Raw genomic sequence first — 22,371 nt, forward strand, 5'->3', positions numbered from 1 at the left:
GCTGAGGAAAGCCTTGTAATAGCTGCAGTGACCATGAGATGCTGGAGTTCAGGATCTTGTGCAGTAGGAACAGAACACCAAGCAGGACTATGACCTTGGACTTCAGCAGGGCCAACTTCAGGCTTTTCAAGCAATTGCTAGGGCAGATCCCATGGAACAGGGTACCAGAAGATAAAGGAGCCCAAGATTATCATTCAAGAACCACTTCTTCCAAGCTCAAGATAAAAGTATCCCTACAGATAGGAAATTGAGGAAAGGATCCAGGAAACAACATGGTTAAAGAGGAACAGCTGGCCAAACTCAAGTGGAAGCAGAAAATCTATAGATTATGGAAGGAGGGGCTGACCACTTTGGAGGAATTTAATATTGTTAGCGAGGATGTAGGGAAGCAACTAGGAAAGCTAAAGCTTCTGTGGAATTAAGCCTTGCAATATATTCTTCAAATATATTACAAACAAAACTAACACTAGAGGCAACTTAGGCCGATGGATGAATGAGTTGGGTGCCCTGGCAGCTGAGGATACAAAGAAGGCAGAGTTACTAAATGCCTTCTTTGTCACTGTTTATGCTGCTGGCAACTGTCCTCAGCAGCCCCAAACTCCTGAGGCCCCAGAGGAAGGAGTTTATCTTGGTTGATGAGGACCTGACTAGGGATCAATCAATCAATCTGGACATCCATAAATCCATGGGTCTTGATGGGATGCACCTGCAGGTGCTGAGGGAGATGGTGGAAATCATTTCTAGGCCACACTCCATCATCTTTGGTAAGCTGTGAAGAAAAAGCAAATGTCATTCCAGTCTTCAAAAGGAAGTTGACCCTGGTCAGCCTCAACTCCATCCCTGTAAAGGTGATGGAACATCATATTCTTGGCACTGTCTCTAGGCACACCAAGGACAAGAGGATCATAAGTTGCACTCAACATGTTTTTACCAAGCGGAAGTCATGTTTAACCAAACTGATAGCCTTTTATGAAGATATAACCAGGTTGATGGGCTGCATCAAAAGAAGCATAGAGAGCCAGTCGAGGGAGGTGATTGTCCCCTCTGCTCTGCTCTTTTGAGACCCCACCTGCAGTGCTGTGTCCAGTTCTGGAGTCCCCAGCGTAAGAAGGACACAGAGCATCTGGAACGTGTCCAGAGCAGAGCCACTGAAATGCTGAGAGGGCTGAGAACCTCCCTGTGAAACCAGGTTGAGGAAGTTGGGGTTGTTCAGCCTGGAGAATAGGAGGCTTGGAGGTGACATTATAGCAACATTCCAGTATCTGAAGAAGGCTACAAAAAAGTGGGGATAGGGCTTTTGACATGGGGGTGTAGTGGGAGGACAAGGGGAAATGGTATAAAACATGAAGAGGGGAGATTTAATCCCTTCCAACCTTGGCCATTCTATGATTCTATGATTTTGTGGTTCTTGATAGATCATGGTAGTGCAGTGAATGTGGTTTATATTGATATCAGTCAAGTATTTGACACCATCTCCCACAGAAAGTTGGGGTTAAAACTAACTAACACAAGACGTATAACTGGTATGACAACATCAAGGGACCTACAAAAAGAGACCATAGGGGTAAGCAGAGGAGGGTGGAAAAGAGAAGGCCATGGCATGTCCACAAATATATAAGGCCATGGCATACAGCTGTAAATAGCTGGAGATTTTCGCTGACTATCACAATTCAAACAGTCCCACCAGAGTTACCCAGACTGAAATCACTTCTTTAATCTGGATGCCTACAGCATTTGAGTTGATTCTTCTGCATGCACTACTGCATTCCTGCTCTGGAAATCCTGGGGCCTTTCATCTGTGTCCTCAGAAGGAGCCCTTCATAGGAGAATGGGCATGGCCCAAACCTGGAAATGAAAAGGCAGCAGTGCTGGAAACCCAAACACAGCCCATATCATTAGCTGTAATGGTTTGCATCCAAGATGAGCTTGTCAGGAAATTGATACCTCTGCCAAGGGTGCCTCTGGTCCTGCAGCAGTGAAGGGCAGGTATAAAAGGCAGCCCAAATCCTGGCTCTCTCACTGCCTTCTCTTGGATCCTTCTCCTTGGGAACCAGGTGAGTCTGAATCCCTTTCTAACACTCTTCCTAAGCAAGATCTCTCTTTGACTGACCTCTCAGCTGATACAGCCTCTTTCCTGTAGTGGATATTTGATCTCCTTGTCATGATAGAGACAAGTGAGAAGAAGGTCTCTTAAGGAGGTGGGACATGGTGAGGGGGAGTTTGAGTTACGACTTAGGCAAGAATCTCTCTGGGCCAGGTTGCTCTTCATTGGATCATGAAGACTGTGTGGACTGCAGCTAAGCCTTCAAGTCCCCATTCATTTTTTGCCTGGGCTCATTGAGTGTAACCAGACTGCTCTGCTTCCTCCTTTCCCTCTCTCCCAGGTGCACCTCCAGCCCCAGGACATGTCCTGCTACAACCCCTGCCTGCCATGCCAGCCCTGTGGCCCAACCCCTCTGGCCAACAGCTGCAATGAGCCCTGTGTCAGGCAGTGCCAGAGCTCCACTGTTGCCATTGAGCCTCCTGCTGTGATTGTGACCCTGCCCGGACCCATCCTCAGCTCCTTCCCACAGAACACTGTGGTGGGCTCCTCCACCTCTGCTGCTGTTGGCAGCATCCTCAGCTGTGATGGAGTGCCCATCAACTCTGGCTGCTGTGACCTCTCTGGCATTTCCAGCCGCTACTATGGCAGAAGGTTAAGATAAAGATGCTCAAAAAGCCCCAAGGGGACACACCAATGAACTCAGAATATGGCACTCGATAAGACTTTTCAGAGCTGTTTCCCATATAGCTGAGTGCCGTTGCCTTTGTTTGCCTTTGCTTTGCTTTCCTTTAGCAGCAAGGTCCCACCAAAGCCAGCCTGGTGGGGACCATCACTCTCCACTCCCTCTAAGGGGCAAGCAGACAGACATCATTCAGGAACTTCTCTACACTCATGGACTGCAGAGTCTTGGCTTCTCTGGGAGCTCTGTGCACTGTTGTCTGCCAGTTGGAGTGACTTACTTTCCCTCTTTGCTCTCATTAAAGTTGTGCTGCATTCAAACCTGGCCTCCATGTAGTCCTTCCCTCTGTGGACACTCCCTGAGCTGTGAAAGGAGAAAAGTGTTGCTCTGGGATGGAAGAGGGTATAAGAAGACCCTTATCCATCCACAGAGCAATGGGTGGTTGGGGCAATGTGGTCTGTGGCCAAAGTGTTGTGGTGAAGGGAGTTCAATCCAGTGTGCAGCTGGTCACAAGTGATGTTCCAAGGGGTCTGTGCTGGGGACAGTTCTGTTTCATATTTTTAGAAACCATCTGTAGGACAGGATCCATGGCATCCTCAGGCAGCTTGCAGATGACACAAAATTTGGCAGCTGTGTTCATCTGCCTGTAGGGCAGGAAGGCTCTGCAAAGGGATCTGAACAGGCTGGATCATTGGGAGGATGCCAATTGTATGAGGTCAAACAAGGCCAAGTTCCAGGTCATTCACTTGGGCCAAAGGAGAAGCAGCGCTGCCAGGGGAGAGCTGAGCCTTGCACAGCTCAGCCTTGCACAGACACAGCCCCTCCCTCCCCCGGGTTGTTGCACAGCCAAGGAAGCTCCTTGCACCAGGGTGTTACCCACAGCACAGAGGTACAAGGCGCTGTCAGAGCCCTCGACCTACTCCAGCTGCAGGAGGCTGTATTTCCCTGTGGTATTCAGCAAGGTGGTGAGACAGCCTCTGTGCTTGGAGCCAGCTGCTGCCTGAAACGAGACCCGCTGGGGAGCTTGGCCTCTCCTCTGCTGGTACCACTGCAAGCTTTCAAAAGTAGGTGTCTGGTACATGCATGTGGTCTGAAAGGTGCCTCCTTCCTGTATTGCGATTTCTCCTTCTTGCTGGGTGACAGTGGTCTGCCCGATGGTGCCTGGAAGAAAGTGAAGGTCAGTGGTTCCGCAGAGAAAGCCTCTGGAAAGCAAATAATAAGTGGATGCAAAACTCTGATGGAGAAGGCTCCCTGTCCTTTTCTTTGCATGACAGCCCTGAGTAAAGGGGACAGGCAGAGCAGAAGTTGTTATGAAGGTCAGAACTCTGAGGGAAAGGTATGACTTACCCAGTGGCTGCCCCAAGAAGGCAGTGAGGATGAGGTACCTGAGGTGCATGTTGAGACCAACATGCCTGTTTGTGGAGTGAGAGTCAGAAAAACACTTCCCAGCCCTGAGATAACAGAGCTGCCGGAAATGATGCTGTTGGGGCAGCAAAGGGACAAATGGGGAAGAGAAATGATCTGTTCTTGAAAAGCTCCTGGGTTTCTCCCTCCTGCAGTAGTAACACTCGGTTGCTTCCTCAGCCAATGACGTTCTGAACATCTCCATAGTGGTGGGGCAGTGGAGGTTCTGCACCATGTACTGTAAGACGAGACTTTCTGCATTTCTAATAAAGGAAGTAACAGAGCCATAGTCCTCAACATGCAATCATCCTGCTGACCCCAGGGCCAGTTCCCTGGGAGCCTCTCCTTCACTGATGTTTCTGTCTCCAAACACAAGTTGTCCCTGATGGAGTCTTGATAATATTTGACTGTACCCAGGATGGAGATTCCACAGTCTCTCTGGGCATCCCTTACCAGTGCTTTCTCACCCTCACAAAGAAGTGGTTCTTGGTGTTCAGAGAATCTTCTTCATTTCAGTCTTGTTCTATCACTTGGCACCACGGAGAGCATTGTGGCTTTACAATTTTTACACCCTATTTGTACACTTTGATGAGAACCCCCCTGAAACTTCTTGGTGCTGAAGAGTCCCAGATCAGCCCATCACTGAGAGTTGCTCCAGTCTCTTCATCATCAGAGTGGCTCTGACTGTCTCCAGTGTGTCTGGGACAAACATTTCCCTGCTGAAAAAATCCGCCATCCCCGGGGCCACTGCGGGGCTGAGCGGAGCGGCAGCGCCCCCTGGCGGTCCCGCCCGGGGCTGTCCCCCCGCGCCACACTCCGGACCCCGCCCACCGCGGTTCCGTCTCTCCCGCACCTCCGGGTCCTCTCCCCGTGTCTCCCAGGTCGCAGTTTTGGGTATCCAGAGAGACCGTACCCTAAGGAAAACACCATCTGCAAGGGGTCAGTGGTCTTGGGCAAGACACATCTGCTCTGCTGGGTCTTGATGAGGGGACTGAGCCCCAGCATGAGTGGAACAGAATGTGCTGGAGTGGCTGTGTCATCCTGTGCTGCACATGGGTATTAGGGCAGAAATAGCTTTCCGGTATTCAAGAAGATGTGCTTTCTTTTGGGAAACATTAAATGAAAAGCACCTTGTCATGGGAGGGAAGCAGGTGCTCTCCACTGAGATATTGAGTTTCTCTGTGAAGTCTGCCTGGGTTGTTCTGATGCTTAACAAGTGCAGGGTTCCCATATCCCACCATCTGAATGGATGTAAGGTTCACTCACTCTCTGTATTGCTCTATTTAATTTACCTTATTGAAACAGCCAGTTTACTATGTTGTGTCCTGCCAGGTCTTTCTTTCTGAGATCTGAAAAGGATGCTGCGTCACATCCCTCACCCATGAACCCTCCTTGGTGTTGAACAGAAGCAGGAAAAAACAGCCAGCAGAATTTTTCCTGGGAACACTGTTAGGAGGGATATGGTGAAATGGAGGAGCTGAGCCACTTCTTGTCAACAGAACCAGAAAACCCCCTAAAACAGTGCCCCAGGCAGACATCAGTGGCCTTTACTAGACTCTTGCAACATGTGAGGTGAATCTCCTGCCCACACTTTTTTTTTTTGTTCCAGAGTTTTGTAATTTTGCTTTCAGCTAAATCTCTCATAGAGTAGAGGCACTTGCTGAAATCAACAGCAAGTTTCTCAGTGTCTGCTTCTAGGACTGATAACTCTCAATGTTTATCATTACTGATAGAGACTGGTATGCAGAACCAAGGCCACTGCTTGGTTCTGAGGATCATCTTGGGCTCCAGAAAGAGGCAGGCAGTAAAGGGGTCACACCTGCAACCCTCCTTTAGGGAGGAGCAGACAGAAATGGTGACCAGAATTGACTAAACATAGTATTCCATCCCATACAACTCATACTTGGCATAAATTTGAGGGATTGCAAGGGTCAAGTGCCCTCACCTTCACCCTTTCCTCTTCCCTTCAGCCCTTCTTCCTCTGTCCCTGTTTGCTTTGGCATCCTGGGAGGATTCCATCCATTCCTCTGCCTGTTCAGATCCATGCCAGCCTGAATCTGTGTGTTCCTGCCTCTAGCTCCTGACTGCTGCTGACTCCAGGAGCCCAGCCTGGACTTTCCCAGGGCTGCCCTGCAGCCCTGGTGGTGACATGAGTGTTACTGGGGGGGGAGAGGATGGAGGCACATGGTATCATTTTTTTTGTATATTGGAATATATTCAATATTTTTTTTCCTTTTTATCATTACTGTTTCATTAAAGCTGTGTAATTTAGTTTCCAGCCCATAAGTTTTTCTCCCTTATTCTCTCTCCTTCCTTTATCAGGGAGGGGTGGGGGATTAATCTGTCATTCTGTGATTTGCTGTCCCAGCATTAAACCATGACACCTGAGATCCAAATGAGAACAAGAGGCCAGCTGAAACCCTTGGTGAAGCTCTGGACTTGTTCAGACATCCCATGGGGTCAAGTTAAAGTGAACATCCAGGTTTGCCCAGGACTGATGTCCTTGCTGGATATTACCTCAGAAGTAGCCCCTGGGCTACTAGGTGTTTGCTAAGAAGTGCTGACACTTGAGAATCTGATCTACCCTTGCTCCAGAGCAAGAGAAAAGAACAAAAGAACAACAGGTGGGAAAAGACAAAAACCCCTCCATCAGCAGATGAGAAGAAAGCAGAATCTCACCTGGAGAGATGGCTGTAAGCCTAGAAGTCTAGATTTGTGTGTATGTGTTTTCTGTTTCAGCCAGCTGTCTACTTTATCCTGAGTGTCAACAGAAGCAAAATAAGTGCTTCTGAGGCACAAATTGCCTTATTTGTGGGAGACAGCATCTTTTGAATGAGCTGAACAGAATCATAATCATAGAATCATAGAATTGGCTGGGTTGGAAGGGACCTCAGAGATCATCAAGTCCAACCCTTGATCCACTATCACTGCAGTTACTAGACCATGGCACTGAGTGCCACATCCAGTCTCTTTTTAAATATCTCCAGGGACGGAGAATCCACCACTTCCCGAGGCAGCCCATTCCAATGTCTGATCACCCTCTCAGTAAAGAAATTCTTTCTAATGTCCAACCTAAACCTCCCCCGGCATAACTTGAGACCGTGCCCTCTTGTCTTGCTGAGGGTTGCCTAGGAAAAGAGACCAACTCCCCCCTGGCTACAACTTCCTTTCAGGTAGTTGTAGAGAGTGATGAAGTCTCCTCTGAGCCTCCTCTTCTCCAGCCTGAACAGCCTCAGCTCCCTCAGCCTCTCCTCATAGGATCTGTGCTGGAGTCCCTTCACCAGCCTAGTTGCCCTCCTTTGGACCTGCTCCAGGACCTCGATATCCTTCCTGAACTGAGGAGCCCAGAACTGGACACAGGACCCGAGGTGTGGCCTCACCAGCTCTGAGTACAGGGGCAGAATCACTTCCTTGGACCTGCTGGCCACGCTGTTCCTGATCCAGGCCAGGATGCCATTGGCCTTCTTGGCTACCTGGGCACACTGTTGGCTCATGTTCAGCTTCCTGTCAATCCAGACTCCCAGGTCCCTCTCTGTCTGGCTGCTCTCCAACCACTCTGTGCCCAGCCTGTAGCGCTGCATGGGGTTGTTGTGGCCAAGGTGCAGGACCCAGCACTTGGCCTTGTTGAACCCCATCCTGTTGGAATCAGCCCAACTCTCCAGTCTGTCCAGGTCCCTCTGCAGAGCCCTCCTGCCTTCCAGCGAATTGACACTTCCCCCCAGCTTAGTGTCATCTGCAGACTTGCTGATGATGGTTTGACAGTGCCTGTTTCTGTCCCCGGATGATCAATGGAACAATGATGAGCGTCTTACCTGGAGGCATCTGTTCTGGAGACAGAGAAGATCAATATCCCCCTACTCATCTGTTGCTTTAATTGGCACTTAGGTCCTTACTTAGATCTTCACTTCAATGGAAACTGAAGACTTAGAATTAAGCTGCAATTTGGGGCTCTGAAATGGAGCAGGTTAGTCCTTTACCTTCAGTCCCTCTGTATTCTGTCTGTGTTCAGATCTGCCTTTAGTTTCAAGACTATGCTAGCATCCAGAGCCAAATATTAACACTTCCAGCCTCTTGGGACACTGCTATTTCAGACATCTCCTACCTGGCAGCAAATGGCTACAAAAGAGAGCACTGAGTTCCTGACAAGTTTCACACACTGCAGCTGCAGGCAGGAGGCAAGCACTGAGCCTGACAGCCCCTTTAGGGAACTGAGTTGCTGTCTTTAATTGTGCAAAGAGAGACCATTATTCATCTCCCACAAGCCCATGAGGGTGTGGGGATGTTTTTGCGCTGATGATGCTACTGCCTCTCTGATGTGTGCTATCCCTGTGTGGAGGTAAACTGCAGAGGCTTGACACCGTGTGTGGGCAGAAAAGAAGCCCCTCTTTGTGGACATGGAGTGGTGGCTGTGAGGGAGAGAGAAATCTGGGAGAAGAAGCTGTCAATAGCTACTAGGTGGATATGGTGCATGAAGAGATGTCATTTGGATAATTTTCATCTCCTTAGTGCATGAGTGAAGCCTGCCCAAGACCTCTAGTATAGAATCCCAGTGCATTGCACCTCTAAGAAGATGCAGATAAAGGGGAATTTCTCTGCTGTTTAGCCACAAGACATTTCTAGTATGAATTGCTAAGTGAGATAAGAGAAAAAGGGATCCTTACATGGTGCTTCAGCTCCACCTGTCTTCAAGGAGGGCATAGACTGTACCCTGATGAAATCAGCTCAGAGGATTTTTCCTTCAACCACTGATTCATGGATAACTTTGCCAAGTTGATATGTCCAATTTATCCTTTGCAGCTGATTGCTAGGCTTCTGCCTTTGTCCTCAGAGAGAACCTGGCCATTCTAAAAAGCTTTTGGCTATGTATGTAAGGTGACCTGCCTTACTTGTGCCTTACCTCTGTCTCTTGAGAAAGGAGGAAAGGAAGCTGAGAAGCTGAGACTGGAGTTTTTCATTGTCAGTCTTTCAACTTGGTCAGTCCTTGTGCTGGCTCTGAGATGGCAAAATTAGAAAAAGGTGAATCCTACCCCTCGAGGTATGCAGAGGGGCAGACATCAGTGGAGGAAATGGAGGATTTTGCAAAAGCTTCCTTTGCTGAGACTTGGAAAAAAGCAAAAATACAAGACTATAAGTCTTTGAATCATGACTGTCATACTAGTCTGCTGCATCATGACACTGCCTTCTCAGTCAGAAACCACTGTGGTAAACTGTAGTAGAAGAGCTGAGAAAATCTCTCAAAGTGCCACGATGTCCTGAAAGTTTTTTTATCCCTCAGACTTGATTGCTGAAATCACAACTCAATATTGGCTGCCCTGAAAAGTGCAGCTTTGATATTCCCTTCCTCACTGAAACTTCCCTTCACATAGATGGAGACTCTCAGCCATAGTTCTGCTGTCCATAATTTCCTGAATGGGATTTTCATGTCACAGAAGGATTGAAGTCACTGTAATATATGATTGTAATATATGTTAATGAATTTGTATTCCTAACCAGTAAAATTCAGGAAAAGAATTAAACAGAGAAATGTGGGAAAAATCCGCGGAGGCTTAAAGGACGACACGCAGTCACCAATATGGTTAAAGTGAACACTCGCTTTATATAGAGCCTTTGTTTATATAACGATATCTTGCAGGTGGCTATATCTTGGCCACAAATTCTGTTCTCACAGAACTTCTGCTGGCTTCCTCATTATCCTGTTATTTCTTCTTTTCTACTGCCAGCTCCCTTATCTTTTTCCCATAGTTCATCTTTCAGTAACCTTTGCAACTGGGTCTCAAGGCCCTTAGTTTACTCTAGCTAAAGCCAAATAGTCAGGATTGCTCACATGTCTGTTTTCTTCCAGACAGTTTCCCAGCAGAGAAAGGAGTGAATATGGGGCTAGACAAAGCAGTTAAGGCACATAATTTTCCACTGAAAGAGTGTGAACAAAACAAGGCCCTAACGAGGCTAACTTCTGTCTCGAAGATAATTAAAAGTGTAGGTCCTGTTCTTAAAACAAGACACTGCCAAGGCTAACGAGGCACCAAAGGAATGTGAACATTGGCACAAAAAGAACATAAAGATGTCACAACCAGCAGATAAGGGGAAAGTTATGGCTAGGGTCTGATATTGCCTTGTAACAACATAAAGAAGTCAGTGAAATCAAGAAAGGCAAAAAGTTCAAGCCTGAGGAAGACCTCTTACTTCATCCAAAGACCCCCTGACGACCCCCAGATATCTCCCCAAAAGAAGATTCCGCCCAGACTCTGCCTATTATGAATATGAAAATGATATGATGTAATCCTATGAATATGTATGTAAACCCACCTCCTTTTGAATAATCATAGAATTGTAATCAATAAAAGGTAATTCCAGAGTTTTAGAGGTGTGCGTGTGAATGGAGCGAAGACTCCCCATGCACCCAGCCCTGTTTTGCTTATTGCAATTTTATTAATTAAATTAAACAATTAACAGAATATTGAGTCTTGGTCATTTATAACAGTCACCGTGTTCTAAAGGAGGTGCCTGTGTTTGATCTGATAAATAACTCTCCATCTTTCTCTGATGTTGTGTGTCTGATCTTGAGGGTCAGATCCATTTGTCCAACCACATCTCTACAGTGAAGGATTTCCCTAACAATTTTAGCCTAGGGTAGATGCTGCTTTCCCATGCTCTGCCCCAGCTACTTCTGCAGGGATGATGCCTTTGTTTTACTACTTGTAGCATCTGAAGGACCAGCACAGGCATGCAGTCTCCCACAGAAGCTTTCTTGTCTTTTCAGACGGACCTCAACACTCGGGAGGACATGGCAAATGGGACAAGTGTGGAAGAATTCATCCTTCTTGGCTTCCCAGGGACATGGCATTTCCGAGTCTCCCTTGTGGTGGTGTTTGCACTGACGTACTCCCTGACAGTCACAGGCAACACATCCATCATAGCCCTCGTGTGGATAACAGGAACCTCCATACCCCAATGTCCTTCTTTCCTCTGTAATCTCTCCTTTCTGGAGATCTGGTACGCTACAGGTGTTGTTCCCAAAGCCATTGGAGTCATGCTGGGGACAAGTCAGAGCATCTCCTTCAGTGTCTGCATTCTCCAGTTGTTCTCTCTTCTCTCTTTAGGTTCCACTGAGTGTTTTCTCCTGTCTGCCATGGCCTATGACTGCTACTTGGCCATATGTTACCCCCTGAGATACAGCTCCCTCATGAACAGTGTCCTCTCTGCTTGGCTGGTGCTCAGCTCCTGGCTGGGAGGTTTTCTGGCCATCTCACCGCTGGCCTTTCTGACAGCCAGGCTGACATTCTGTGGGCCAGATGTCATCAGTCATTCCATCTGTGATATAGATTCTTGCCTTGCTCTCTCCTGCAGTGACACGTGGCCTGTGGAGCTGGCAACCTTCCTTATCTCCGTAATTGTTGTGGTAGCCACCTGTGTGGTCACTCTGGTCTCCTACATATGCACCATCTCTTCCATTCTGAGAATCCAATCAGCCCATGGCCGGAAAAAAGCCTTTTCCACTTGCCCTGCCCACCTGAGTGTTGTCACAATCTGGTATGGCTCTGCCATATTCCTGTATGTCAAACCATCAACCCAGAACTCCCTGGATCTGAACAAACTTGTGAATACCTTTAACACAGTTGTAACTCCTTTGTTGAACCCCTTCATCTCCACACTCAGGAATACAGAAGTGAAGCAAGCTCTGAGGAGGTTTTTCCAGGAAAAGTGGAATTTCAAAGGGCCTCATTGAGAAGAAGCAGTCTCATCCCTTCCCTGCCATGACTTCTACCCTGCAGCAGTTCCTCTGCAAAGTATAAGTGCATCTGGCCACCACAAGTATGAAAAGTCAATACTTCCACAGTGAATTCATCTCACTCACAGACATCTTATCCTGATCTGAATCTTGACTCTGATGCTCCATCTCTTCACTCCTGGGTAAATTCAGAACACCCTATACTGCTCTGAAGAACAGGGTATAGAAGAAATCACAATCCTTATCCAGAAACTGTTAGATCCTCCTCAGTCCCCTGAAAAAATCCCACAACTGTCTCATTGCTTTAGGAAATGGACACTTGTTTCTTCATCTAGCCTGAAGTTTCTGTAATGTCTCATTCTGGTGGATGTTCCATTGAATCATGCTCTGGTTCAAGATAAAAAATGACATTGTCGAGTGTCTCTAACTACAGCCATTATCCCTTGCATAAGACAGTGAAAAAAAATTTCTCTCCCCTTGATTCTCTCCGGTATCTGAACTGACTCTTAAATTTTTAATTAAAAATATTAAAATTTCTATCTTTCATGCTAGATCTGTTAGTCCATTTCCACTTCTAAAGGCACATCAATTTACACCAGTCCATTGGTTCACTCATCTTGGGGCTTTGTTGTGGAAACACATTAAAAGGGCTGGCAAAGTCCCCAGGCTGCAGAGCTGTGAAAGGCTGGCTGGCTAGCCAGGCTCTCTTTGCACTCATGAGGAAGACATTAGCACTTCCAAAGGGCACTTGCTTTTCTCCTTCACAAGATTTTCGCTTTAGAACAGATGAATCACCTTCTCAAAGCTCTTCTTTCTGCACAATGACAGTGAAGGGACTCCATGTGACCACTCCATAAGGAAGAATCCTCAATATGGCAGATGTCCCTTTGTGAACAATATAGGATTTATTTCACCTGAGTGTAGAGCTCTCCAACCATAATGACTGAGTTCAGATTGAACACCTACTCCTCCCTTCTAAAACTAATGGTATTTCTGAGGTGATTCATCAACCTCCTGAACCCACCTGTCCTGGGGACTCAGCTCTTAGACCAGCAGCCAGGCCCAGGCACCAGTGCCCAATGACAGACTGATGCCCACCCTTGTCAGCTGTGCTCTCCTTCTCAGTGGTATTTGGGAAAACCCCTGGGAGAGCACGTTGAGGCTGGAGAAAGAACCTGAGCCTGGATCTATCATCAGGTAACCATCACTGCTTTTCAGTCATGCTAAGAGCTGATGCTGATTTGGAAGGACAGCTGTGTCTGTGGTGTGCTGGAGCACTCTGCAGCCCTGGAAAGCAATGAAAAGCAGGAGCTGATGTCCAAGCTACTCTACAAATAGTCGAGTGAGAGACACTGAGCGCTCTTGTCAGTTCCTCATCAACTCTGCCTTGAGTCCTCTCTGATAAGTAGGGTCATGCAAAGCCTCCAGCATGGCTGCCTGAGCAGACCTGTGTCAATCTAGAAAGGCAGACAGCCCTGAAACAGCAGTGAGACAAGAGGTAAGACACACGTAAAGTAGATGCTTCACGAGCAACAGTCTCAAATTCACAGGATGGGATCCAGCTGGAAACCCAGAACCTTCCAGCTCAGCTTCCATGTGAAGTGGTGGTGGGTGTTCACCTGAGACTGGGTCTCCAGAACCATTCCTGTTGCCTATGGGAGGAAAAAAGTTCAGTGAGATGGGGTTACCAATTGGTGGACAGAGAAACCATCATGGACTCTGGAACGGAGGAGCTCCCTCAATCACTGGTGACTTTTCTTAGAAGGAGAAGAGACATGAAAAAAAGTGGGGCCACTCTGGCAGTGGATGAGTGCAGAGAATCTTGTCCAGTACCTGGCTGATGGTTCTTTTTTACCTGCTGACACCCAGATGAGCGGCAAGGAACATCTCTCCCCTCTTTGGGCTACTACAGACGTGTAGCTAAACCACAGATGCATCTGTGCCTGCTACCAAAAACCTCCTCTAGCTGTGTCCATCAGTAGAGGCACAGAGAAAGAGAACAAGACAAGCTGGTGGGTTATTTCCCTCAGTTTTCAGTCCAGTGTACCAGCTATTTCAAACAGAGTGCATTTACAAGCCTGGTTTGGCTTCTTTATGGTGTAGCCTCCAAGCCAGATTTCTTCATCTTGGATTCTTCTCACCCCGGGTCTAGAGACAGCTGTAAAGTCACACTGGTGTGTGCCACAAAGCCACAAACAGCTTTCAGCTTGGCTTGCCTCTGTCCCCATCCACCTGTCACTTCATGAGCTTGCTCCCTGTCCCCACGTCCCATCTCTCTTTTCCTGGACTCTGAAAGGCAGAGCTGTGTGTCCCTGCACTCTTCTGTCTTCAGGATCTTCCCACTCCTCACCCCCGCATCATCCTGCTTTGTAGCCATGCCCATTGGTCTTCTGATTCACTGACTGTCTCCACATCTGTCTCTCTTAAAGACTGCTCTCTTTTTCAGCAGCAGAAGTCCTGAGCTGTTCCTCTCCCACCTCTGACCATATTTTCTTGCCACAACAGTTCCTCCATGGGGCGCACAGCATCCTCTGCCCTTGCCCTGCCCTGATGTGGCATTTCAGCTCTTCTTGCACCCATTCAGCCTTCTCTGTCCCCTAAGTTTTGAGACCATCCCTACAAAGACTGGAAGCATTGTCTCTAACACATCTAGCAGAGAAGCTCCTAAACACTGTGTCACTCTGTTCCCTATCATCTTACGCTCTTTTGGACTTCACACATTGCAGAGGCACATTCAGGAGTCCTCAGTGTCTACTGAGGTAGGGTTGTATTCCTCCTAATGGAAGGTGGGGTCTTATTCCTCCTCTGATGCTTGATGACACAAGCTTACATCACTTTCTTGATCTGGATGCCCCCAGGACTTGAGCTGAGTCTTCTGCCTGCACTACTGCATTCCTGCTCTGGAAATCCTGGGGCCTTTCATCTCTGTCCTCAGAAGGAGCCCTTCATAGGAGAATGGGCATAGCCCAAACCTGGAAATGAAAAAGCAGCAGTGTTGGAAATCCAAGCACAGCCCATATAATTAGTTGTCATGGTTTGCATCCAAGATGAGCTTGTCAGGAAATTGTTACCTCTGCCAAGGGTGCCTCTGGTCCTGCAGCAGTGAAGGGCAGGTATAAAAGGCAGCCCAAATCCTGGCTCTCTCACTGCCTTCTCTTGGATCCTTCTCCTTGGGAACCAGGTGAGTAGTAAAAATCTCCTTCTCTTCCTAAATGAGATTTCCAGAGAGTGGAACTCTCAGCTGATAGAGCCTCTTTCCTGTAGTGGATATTTGGATCTCCCAGTCATGACAGAGGCAATTGGGAAGAAGATCTCCTTGGAGAGAAGCTAGGGTGTGGCTGAGGGGGAGTTTGGGTTATGATAGAGGAGAAAATCTCTCCAGGCCAGGTTGCTCTATATTGAGCAATGAAGACTGTTTGGACCATGGCCAAGCCTACAGCTCCAGATACATTTTTTGCCGGGGCTCATGCAGTGTAACCAGACTGCTCTGCTTCCTCCTTTCCCTCTCTCCCAGGTGCACCTCCAGCCCCAGGACATGTCCTGCTACAACCCCTGCCTGCCATGCCAGCCCTGTGGCCCAACCCCTCTGGCCAACAGCTGCAATGAGCCCTGTGTCAGGCAGTGCCAGAGCTCCACTGTTGCCATTGAGCCTCCTGCTGTGATTGTGACCCTGCCCGGACCCATCCTCAGCTCCTTCCCACAGAACACCGTGGTGGGCTCCTCCACCTCTGCTGCTGTTGGCAGCATCCTCAGCTGTGATGGAGTGCCCATCAACTCTGGCTGCTGTGACCTCTCTGGCATTTCCAGCCGCTACTATGGCAGAAGGTTAAGATAAAGATGCTCAAAAAGCCCCAAGGGGACACACCAATGAACTCAGAATATGGCACTCGATAAGACTTTTCAGAGCTGTTTCCCATATAGCTGAGTGCCGTTGCCTTTGTTTGCCTTTGCTTTGCTTTCCTTTAGCAGCAAGGTCCCACCAAAGCCAGCCTGGTGGGGACCATCACTCTCCACTCCCTCTAAGGGGCAAGCAGACAGACATCATTCAGGAACTTCTCTACACTCATGGACTGCAGAGTCTTGGCTTCTCTGGGAGCTCTGTGCACTGTTGTCTGCCAGTTGGAGTGACTTACTTTCCCTCTTTGCTCTCATTAAAGTTGTGCTGCATTCAAACCTGGCCTCCATGTAGTCCTTCCCTCTGTGGACACTCCCTGAGCTGTGAAAGGAGAAAAGTGTTGCTCTGGGATGGAAGAGGGTATAAGAAGACCCTTATCCATCCACAGAGCAATGGGTGGTTGGGGCAATGTGGTCTGTGGCCAAAGTGTTGTGGTGAAGGGAGTTCAATCCAGTGTGCAGCTGGTCACAAGTGATGTTCCAAGGGGTCTGTGCTGGGGACAGTTCTGTTTCATATTTTTAGAAACCATCTGTAGGACAGGATCCATGGCATCCTCAGGCAGCTTGCAGATGACACAAAATTTGGCAGCTGTGTTCATCTGCCTGTAGGGCAGTGTTGGGGAATGTTAGAGAGGTTTGGAGAATGTTGGAGAATATTCCTGAATATTCTCGAAGAGATAGGAGGTACGACCCCTTTGCTATGCCCAACCCCATGTTTGGGAGGCCAATTAGATCGGCCCATACTCCGGTGCTACCTGCACCAGGGATTCGCTGTGCTACAGGTAAACACACCGGGTGTCCAATAAAAAGTTATGTTGGTGGCTGGGGCGTGGTCACGGAAGCACTATATAAGAAAAAGTTGCTGCGCAATAAACCAGAAGTCCGTTTATCAACCATATTGGTTGTACGCATTTTCTTTGCCGCTCCCGCAACTGGCGCCCGAACCGTGCTACAGGCCCTGAACAATCAGAAAGTCTGAAGAGCCTTGAAAAAGTCTGAAAAGTTTCGAAATCAACAGGCAAATCCTGCGGAAGACCGATCTTCACTAGGGACGCCTGGTGGAGGACCGAACCATCGATAGCACCAATCACAGCTCGGCAGGTAAAACCGCTAAAACCAAAAAACTTGGCTGGGAACGGGGCACCAAGAAAGCACCGAAAAAGCAACGTTTCGGATGGCAAAAAATTCCTCTCGACGCAGGCGTAGAGAGGTGATTCGCAACTTAAAGAAAAATGAACGAGTTTGTTTGCTGCTGGGGAAGGGCTACCGGTTCTTAGTTATAAAAAGTTGTAAAAAGCCCACAAAAGACTCGCACAAAAAGCCCATAAAAGGCTCGGATTAAGGCTGCACCAAAATAATAAAGGGATAGTTAAGCGCGCAGAAAATAGAGAACGAAGTAGCCCTAGACTTTCTATATTTCTATTTTATTCTAGACCTTTTTTATTAGTTTCTTATAGAAACGTGCCATAAAAGATGTGGATTTTAGAAAAGATCCGGCGGCGCTTGTAGCATACGGCTGCACATATCAGTTTTTTACTGACCCTGCTAACTTACTTGATGAGAAAGAATAGAAAAGCTTAGGAGATATTTTGTGGCATAAGGTAATAGAAGAGGATAAGACAGCTCGTAAGTTAATGAAACCGTAGCATACAATGATTACTTGTTTGCACCGTTATCAGACAGAGAAGAAAATCGCCGCTGTAGCTTCGGCAACCTTAAAAGGGCAGCCGATACCAGATTTGCATCAATTAGGAGTTGATTATGATCCCTGTCCCCCAACGGGAGACGAAATAGTTGTACAGCTTGCTCAAAATTTCCAGTGAAGTTCCGACGCAACTCGCTGCCCCCCCCCACCCCCCCCCCCCCTCTCCCTCTGATGTGGCCTGTGCCGGCCATCTTGAGCCATGTGGCTCGGGATGTGCGGACGGGACGGAAGTGACCGCTTGCAGAGCCGGAAGTGGACTGAATCAGAGTCCGGAAACCCTATGTCCCGCGTCATCCGGCGAGGGTGGCTCCAGGGCTGGTCCCGACCTCCATTGGGCCCCGCCTTCGGCCCCACCCCTACGCCGTACATCATCCGACGGGGACGTTCCCGGCCCGCAGCACCCCTCCTCCTCCCTCCCCTCTCCCTCCTCCGAGACAGCCCCCCCTCCCCCCCTCCCTCCTCCCTCCTTCCTCCTCCCTCCTCCCTCCTCCTCCCCCCCCCCCCCCCCCTCCCCCCCTCCCTCCCCCGCCGCAAGCAACCGCTTTTCAGAAATAAAAGCCTGCTGCACGGCACTACCGCACCTTAACGATTAATTGATCTCAAATGCATGAGCAAGCCCTTAATAATAAAGATTATGATTTTTCCTCAGTTTTAGATACCCTGCCACAAGTTTTCCCGATCATATATACAAAAGCTAATCACGGAAATGTGGAGTTGCAGTATCACTCTTTAAATTAGAAATTGCTAACACAATTAAGAGCTACCATAAATGAATGCGAGTTGCATGGTGAACCAGTTAAGCAAATGATAAGTTATATCTGGGGCTCAGGACTGTTGCTCCCAGAGGATATAAAAGGAATTATGAGAATGATCATGACTCAATCACCTTTACTGTTATGGCGAGCCTATTGGCAAACATTATGTCACAGATTCGTAAACATTTCTAGAGAACAAAATGACCCCCTGTATGGGATAACAATAAATCAATTTATGGGTTGTGAACTACTTGCTAATTTTGAGGCACAAGCAAGATTAGGCCTACATATAATAAGAGAGTTTATGAGATTTGCGAGAGAAGCTATAAGTAAAGTTAGAACTACATCAGTTGTCCCATCTCATATGTCAATTAAGCAAGGCACAGATGAGCCATTCTCACAGTTTGTAGATAAACTCACTGATGCCATCAACCAGACTTGTGTACCAGATCAAATGAAAACTACATTGCTCCGTCAGTGTATCCTAGACAATAGCAATACTCCCACGAAAAATATAATTTCCTCCATGCCATCAGAAGCATCAATTGAGGAGATGCTGGAACAGTTATCTAGAGTACCAGTAGGGGCTCAGGCAATGCTAATTGAGGCAATAAAAGATGTAGGGAAAGGTATGGTGCAAGCCCAGCAGCAAGCTCTTGTAGCCCAACAACAAGCCTTTTTAGTCCAACAGCAAGCCCACCAGTAAGCTCTTGCAATTCAGCACCAAGCCTTAGCAGCCTTAGCCCCGTTACGTCCTGCCGACGCCAGACAGCCGCAACGATCAACCGACAAATGTTTTTGCTGTGGACACACTGGACATCTTCGAAGGCATTGTCACAAAGCCACAGTCTGGTGTCAACACTGTAATACGAACACTCATGCTACCGAAGTCTGCAGATACCAGGGAAATGGATCGAGGAGCGCAAGGAGCCACGGCACAAAGACCCCAACTGCGGCTCTAGTGTGGACCCCTTCGAACAACAGCAACCAGCCACTTCCACTCCCCTCCAGCAACCAGCCACTTCCACTCCCTTCCAACAATCAGCTACCCCCACCTACCTCCAGCGATCATCCACCCGCACTTTCTTTCAGCAACCAGCCATCCCTACCTCCCTTCGACAACCAGCCAATTCCCACTTCCCTTCAACAACAACTCCAGCCACCCACCTCCCTCCAACCAGCAACCAGTGGAAGCCTTGGACTGGACCTGGCAACCGCAGTAGATGTGACTCGCAGTGACATCAAGCCCCAAAAGATCCCTACGGGTATCACCAATCCAGTGAAATGTCAAGAAAAACCATGTGGACCCCTTTTATTAGGACAGTCGTCTGCTGGACTTAAGAGTTTGTTTGTCTTGCCAGGAGCAATAGACAGTGACTATACTAGAAAAATCTGTATTGTAGCTATGATTTGGACACCACCCATGGTAATTCTAAAAGGAACTCGAATTGCCCAGCTAGTCCTGACACAACAATTAACTGATGCAGCAGCCGTCTCTTCGATTCATCACCATCACGCCCACAAACGTACAGGCCCTTGTTGGGCCTGAGACGTACTAAGTCAGATCGGAGCACGCCTGATCACAAGAAACCATTTTTATTGGCAGTCACTCCTTGGGCTTTCCCGATCCCATTGACATGGTTATCATCACAGCCAATATGGATCGAGCAGTGGCCGCTGAAGCGAGAAAGCCTCAGACAAGCACACATCTTAGTACAAGAACAGCTAAAGCAAGGGCACATACAACCATCAACTAGCCCTTGGAATACTCCAACCTTCATAATTAAAAAGAAGTCTGACAGGAACCGTTTACTACATGATTTACGTGCAGTTAATTCCCAGATGGAAGCAATGGGAGCTTTTCAGCCCGGAACGCCTAACCCCGCGATGCTTCCAGAGCGTTGGCATCTACTTATAGTAGACCTAAAAGACTGCTTCTTCATCATACACATACACCCACAAGACACAAAGCAATTTGCATTTACACTCCCAGCCCTTAACGGAGAAGCCCCTGCTTCACGATTTGAGTGCGCAGTGCTCCCACAGGGCATGGAAAACAGCCCAACTTTGTGTCATTTGTTTGTAGATGCAGCATTATTGCCAGTACAGCAAGCATGGCCAGATGCCTTAATTTATCATTACATGGATGACATCCTAATAGCACAACAAGACCCATTTACCGAGCAGCAGGAACATTTTTTAACACAACAGCTAAGTCACCAGGGATTCCAAATAGCACCTGAAAAGATACAACGTACGCCACCATGGAAGTACCTAGAATGGCATATTACTGAGTCACAAGTTAGACCTCAAAAAGCTGCTCTCTATTTGACTCTTAATACCTTACATGATGTACAACGATTCCTAGGTGATGTTCAATGGTTACGCCCTGTGATCGGTATAACAAACGATCATCTAGAACCGTTACGACCACTTCTTAAAGGCACCGATCCTGCCTCCCCTGTTACTCTTTCGGCAGCTCAACAACAGGCCATAACTGAAATTGGCCTGACAATATCTCAGCACTCCGTGGATCGCCATGATGTAAATTTACCCATAGACTTAACCATCCTTACGGGTAAACAACATTTACTCGGAGCTCTCACGCAGTCCAAAAAGAAAAAGGGGGAGACTAGGTCTGCTGATATCCGTGTCTTAGAATGGATCTTCGGACCACTACAGCCAAAAACTACAATCCAAACAAAGATTGAGGTATTGGCCCTTCTAATTTGTAAAGGCCGAACCCGTATTATACAAATTACTGGAGATGAACCTAGCACAATTTATCTTCCAATGAAGCAAGGAGAGTTGGACTGGTATTTGCAGCACTCTCCAGACCTACAGTCAAGTCTCCTAGAAGCACCGCAAGCCATTGATCTCTCTCCGTTGCGATCTACTGTGTTAAAGTGGATGTCCCTGCATGAATGGATTCCTGTTCCAAAACGATCTGAGGAACCCCTTCAAAATGCACTAACGGTTTTTACCGATGCAGGAAAATGTTCACAACCAGCCGCAGTGACTTGGCAAGATAAGGAGCAATGGTGCCATGAACTCCTGTCCTCACAAGAGGACGATACCCTACAGACTCTAGAGTTGGCAGCCATTGTTTACGCCTTTTCACGTTGGTTGAATGTGCGTCTTAATGTTGTCTTAGATTCCCTTTATGCTGTGGGAGTTGTACAGCGAATTGAGGACGCATATCTCAAAGACGTCGCAAACTGGCAATTAAATGACTTATTTTGTCAGCTGCAGACTGTCATCCAACAGAGAGGTCAACCTTATGCTATCATTCATATTCGGAGTCACCAATGGTCTGACGGCCTAGGAGAAGGCAATGCCCGAAATTGTTTTCGCTATCTGTACCCATGGACGAATTTACTAAGGCAAGGAATGCGCATGCTACCTTCCACCAGAATGCCAGAGGACTCCATCGTCACTTCCAGATTTCCATGGATGAGGCCAGAGGCATTGTAAAAGCCTGCCCACAGTGTAACCAAAAGAGACTTGGTCTCGGCCTCAGAGTTAATCCCCGAGACCTTGGTCCAAATGAAAGATGGCAAGTGGATGTCACTCATGTACCAGAATTTGGAAGGCTTAAAGATGTTCATGTTACTATTGATACTTATAGTCATTTTATCTGGGCTACAGCTCAGTCTGGTGAGAAAGCGTTGCAAGTGATGCGACATCTCATCCTTTGTTTCGCTGTCATGGGTGTGTCAGAGTAGATAAAGACTGATAGTAAACCGGCATATACTAGCGACAAGTTAGCTCGATTTTTTCAACAGTGGGGAATCAGGCACATTACAGGCATTCCCCACTCGCCAACAGGTCAAGCTATAGTAGAGAGGGCAAATCAAACATTAAAAGACTACCTGACGAAATTCACAGATTTACAAGACCCACAGGAGCAATTATCAAAGACTCTATTTGTCTTGAATTATCTGTGTATATTCAGGGACCAAAAGATAGCCCAACAAGCGGACTCTTCAGAAGCCCCTACAGTGACCTACAGAGACCCCACCACGGGTATATGGCAAAGACCAGCAGAGGTTAAATATTCAGGCAAAAGTCACGTGTGTTTCCACCCTTACAGGTACCTTGTAGGTTCCCAGCAAGTGGACTCAGCCAGCACCTGCTCCGCCAAATTTGAAAGCATAAGCT

At 47.7% G+C, this 22,371-nt stretch overlaps 3 protein-coding genes across 3 annotated transcripts in view; all 3 read left to right on the top strand.

Annotated features, from left to right (window-relative positions):
• LOC139788444 (feather keratin Cos1-1/Cos1-3/Cos2-1-like) overlaps positions 1 to 22,371 on the top strand; it is a 42,274-nt gene that overhangs the window by 5,691 nt on the left and 14,212 nt on the right. The gene's annotated exons all lie outside the window — the stretch shown is intronic.
• Positions 273 to 3,043, top strand: LOC139788337 (feather keratin Cos2-3-like). Its single transcript, XM_071728244.1, has 4 exons — positions 273 to 380; positions 1,934 to 2,054; positions 2,169 to 2,185; positions 2,385 to 3,043. Exons 1-4 carry the CDS (start codon positions 273 to 275, stop codon positions 2,703 to 2,705), a joined length of 567 nt encoding a protein of 188 aa, XP_071584345.1. The 3' UTR covers positions 2,706 to 3,043.
• Positions 10,826 to 11,853, top strand: LOC139788338 (olfactory receptor 6F1-like). Its single transcript, XM_071728245.1, has one exon. The coding sequence runs from the start codon at positions 10,852 to 10,854 to the stop codon at positions 11,851 to 11,853; it is 1,002 nt and encodes a 333-aa protein (XP_071584346.1). The 5' UTR covers positions 10,826 to 10,851.

This window comes from Heliangelus exortis, chromosome 29, assembly GCF_036169615.1.
Source record: "Heliangelus exortis chromosome 29, bHelExo1.hap1, whole genome shotgun sequence".
Classification (NCBI taxonomy): Eukaryota; Metazoa; Chordata; class Aves; order Apodiformes; family Trochilidae; genus Heliangelus; species Heliangelus exortis.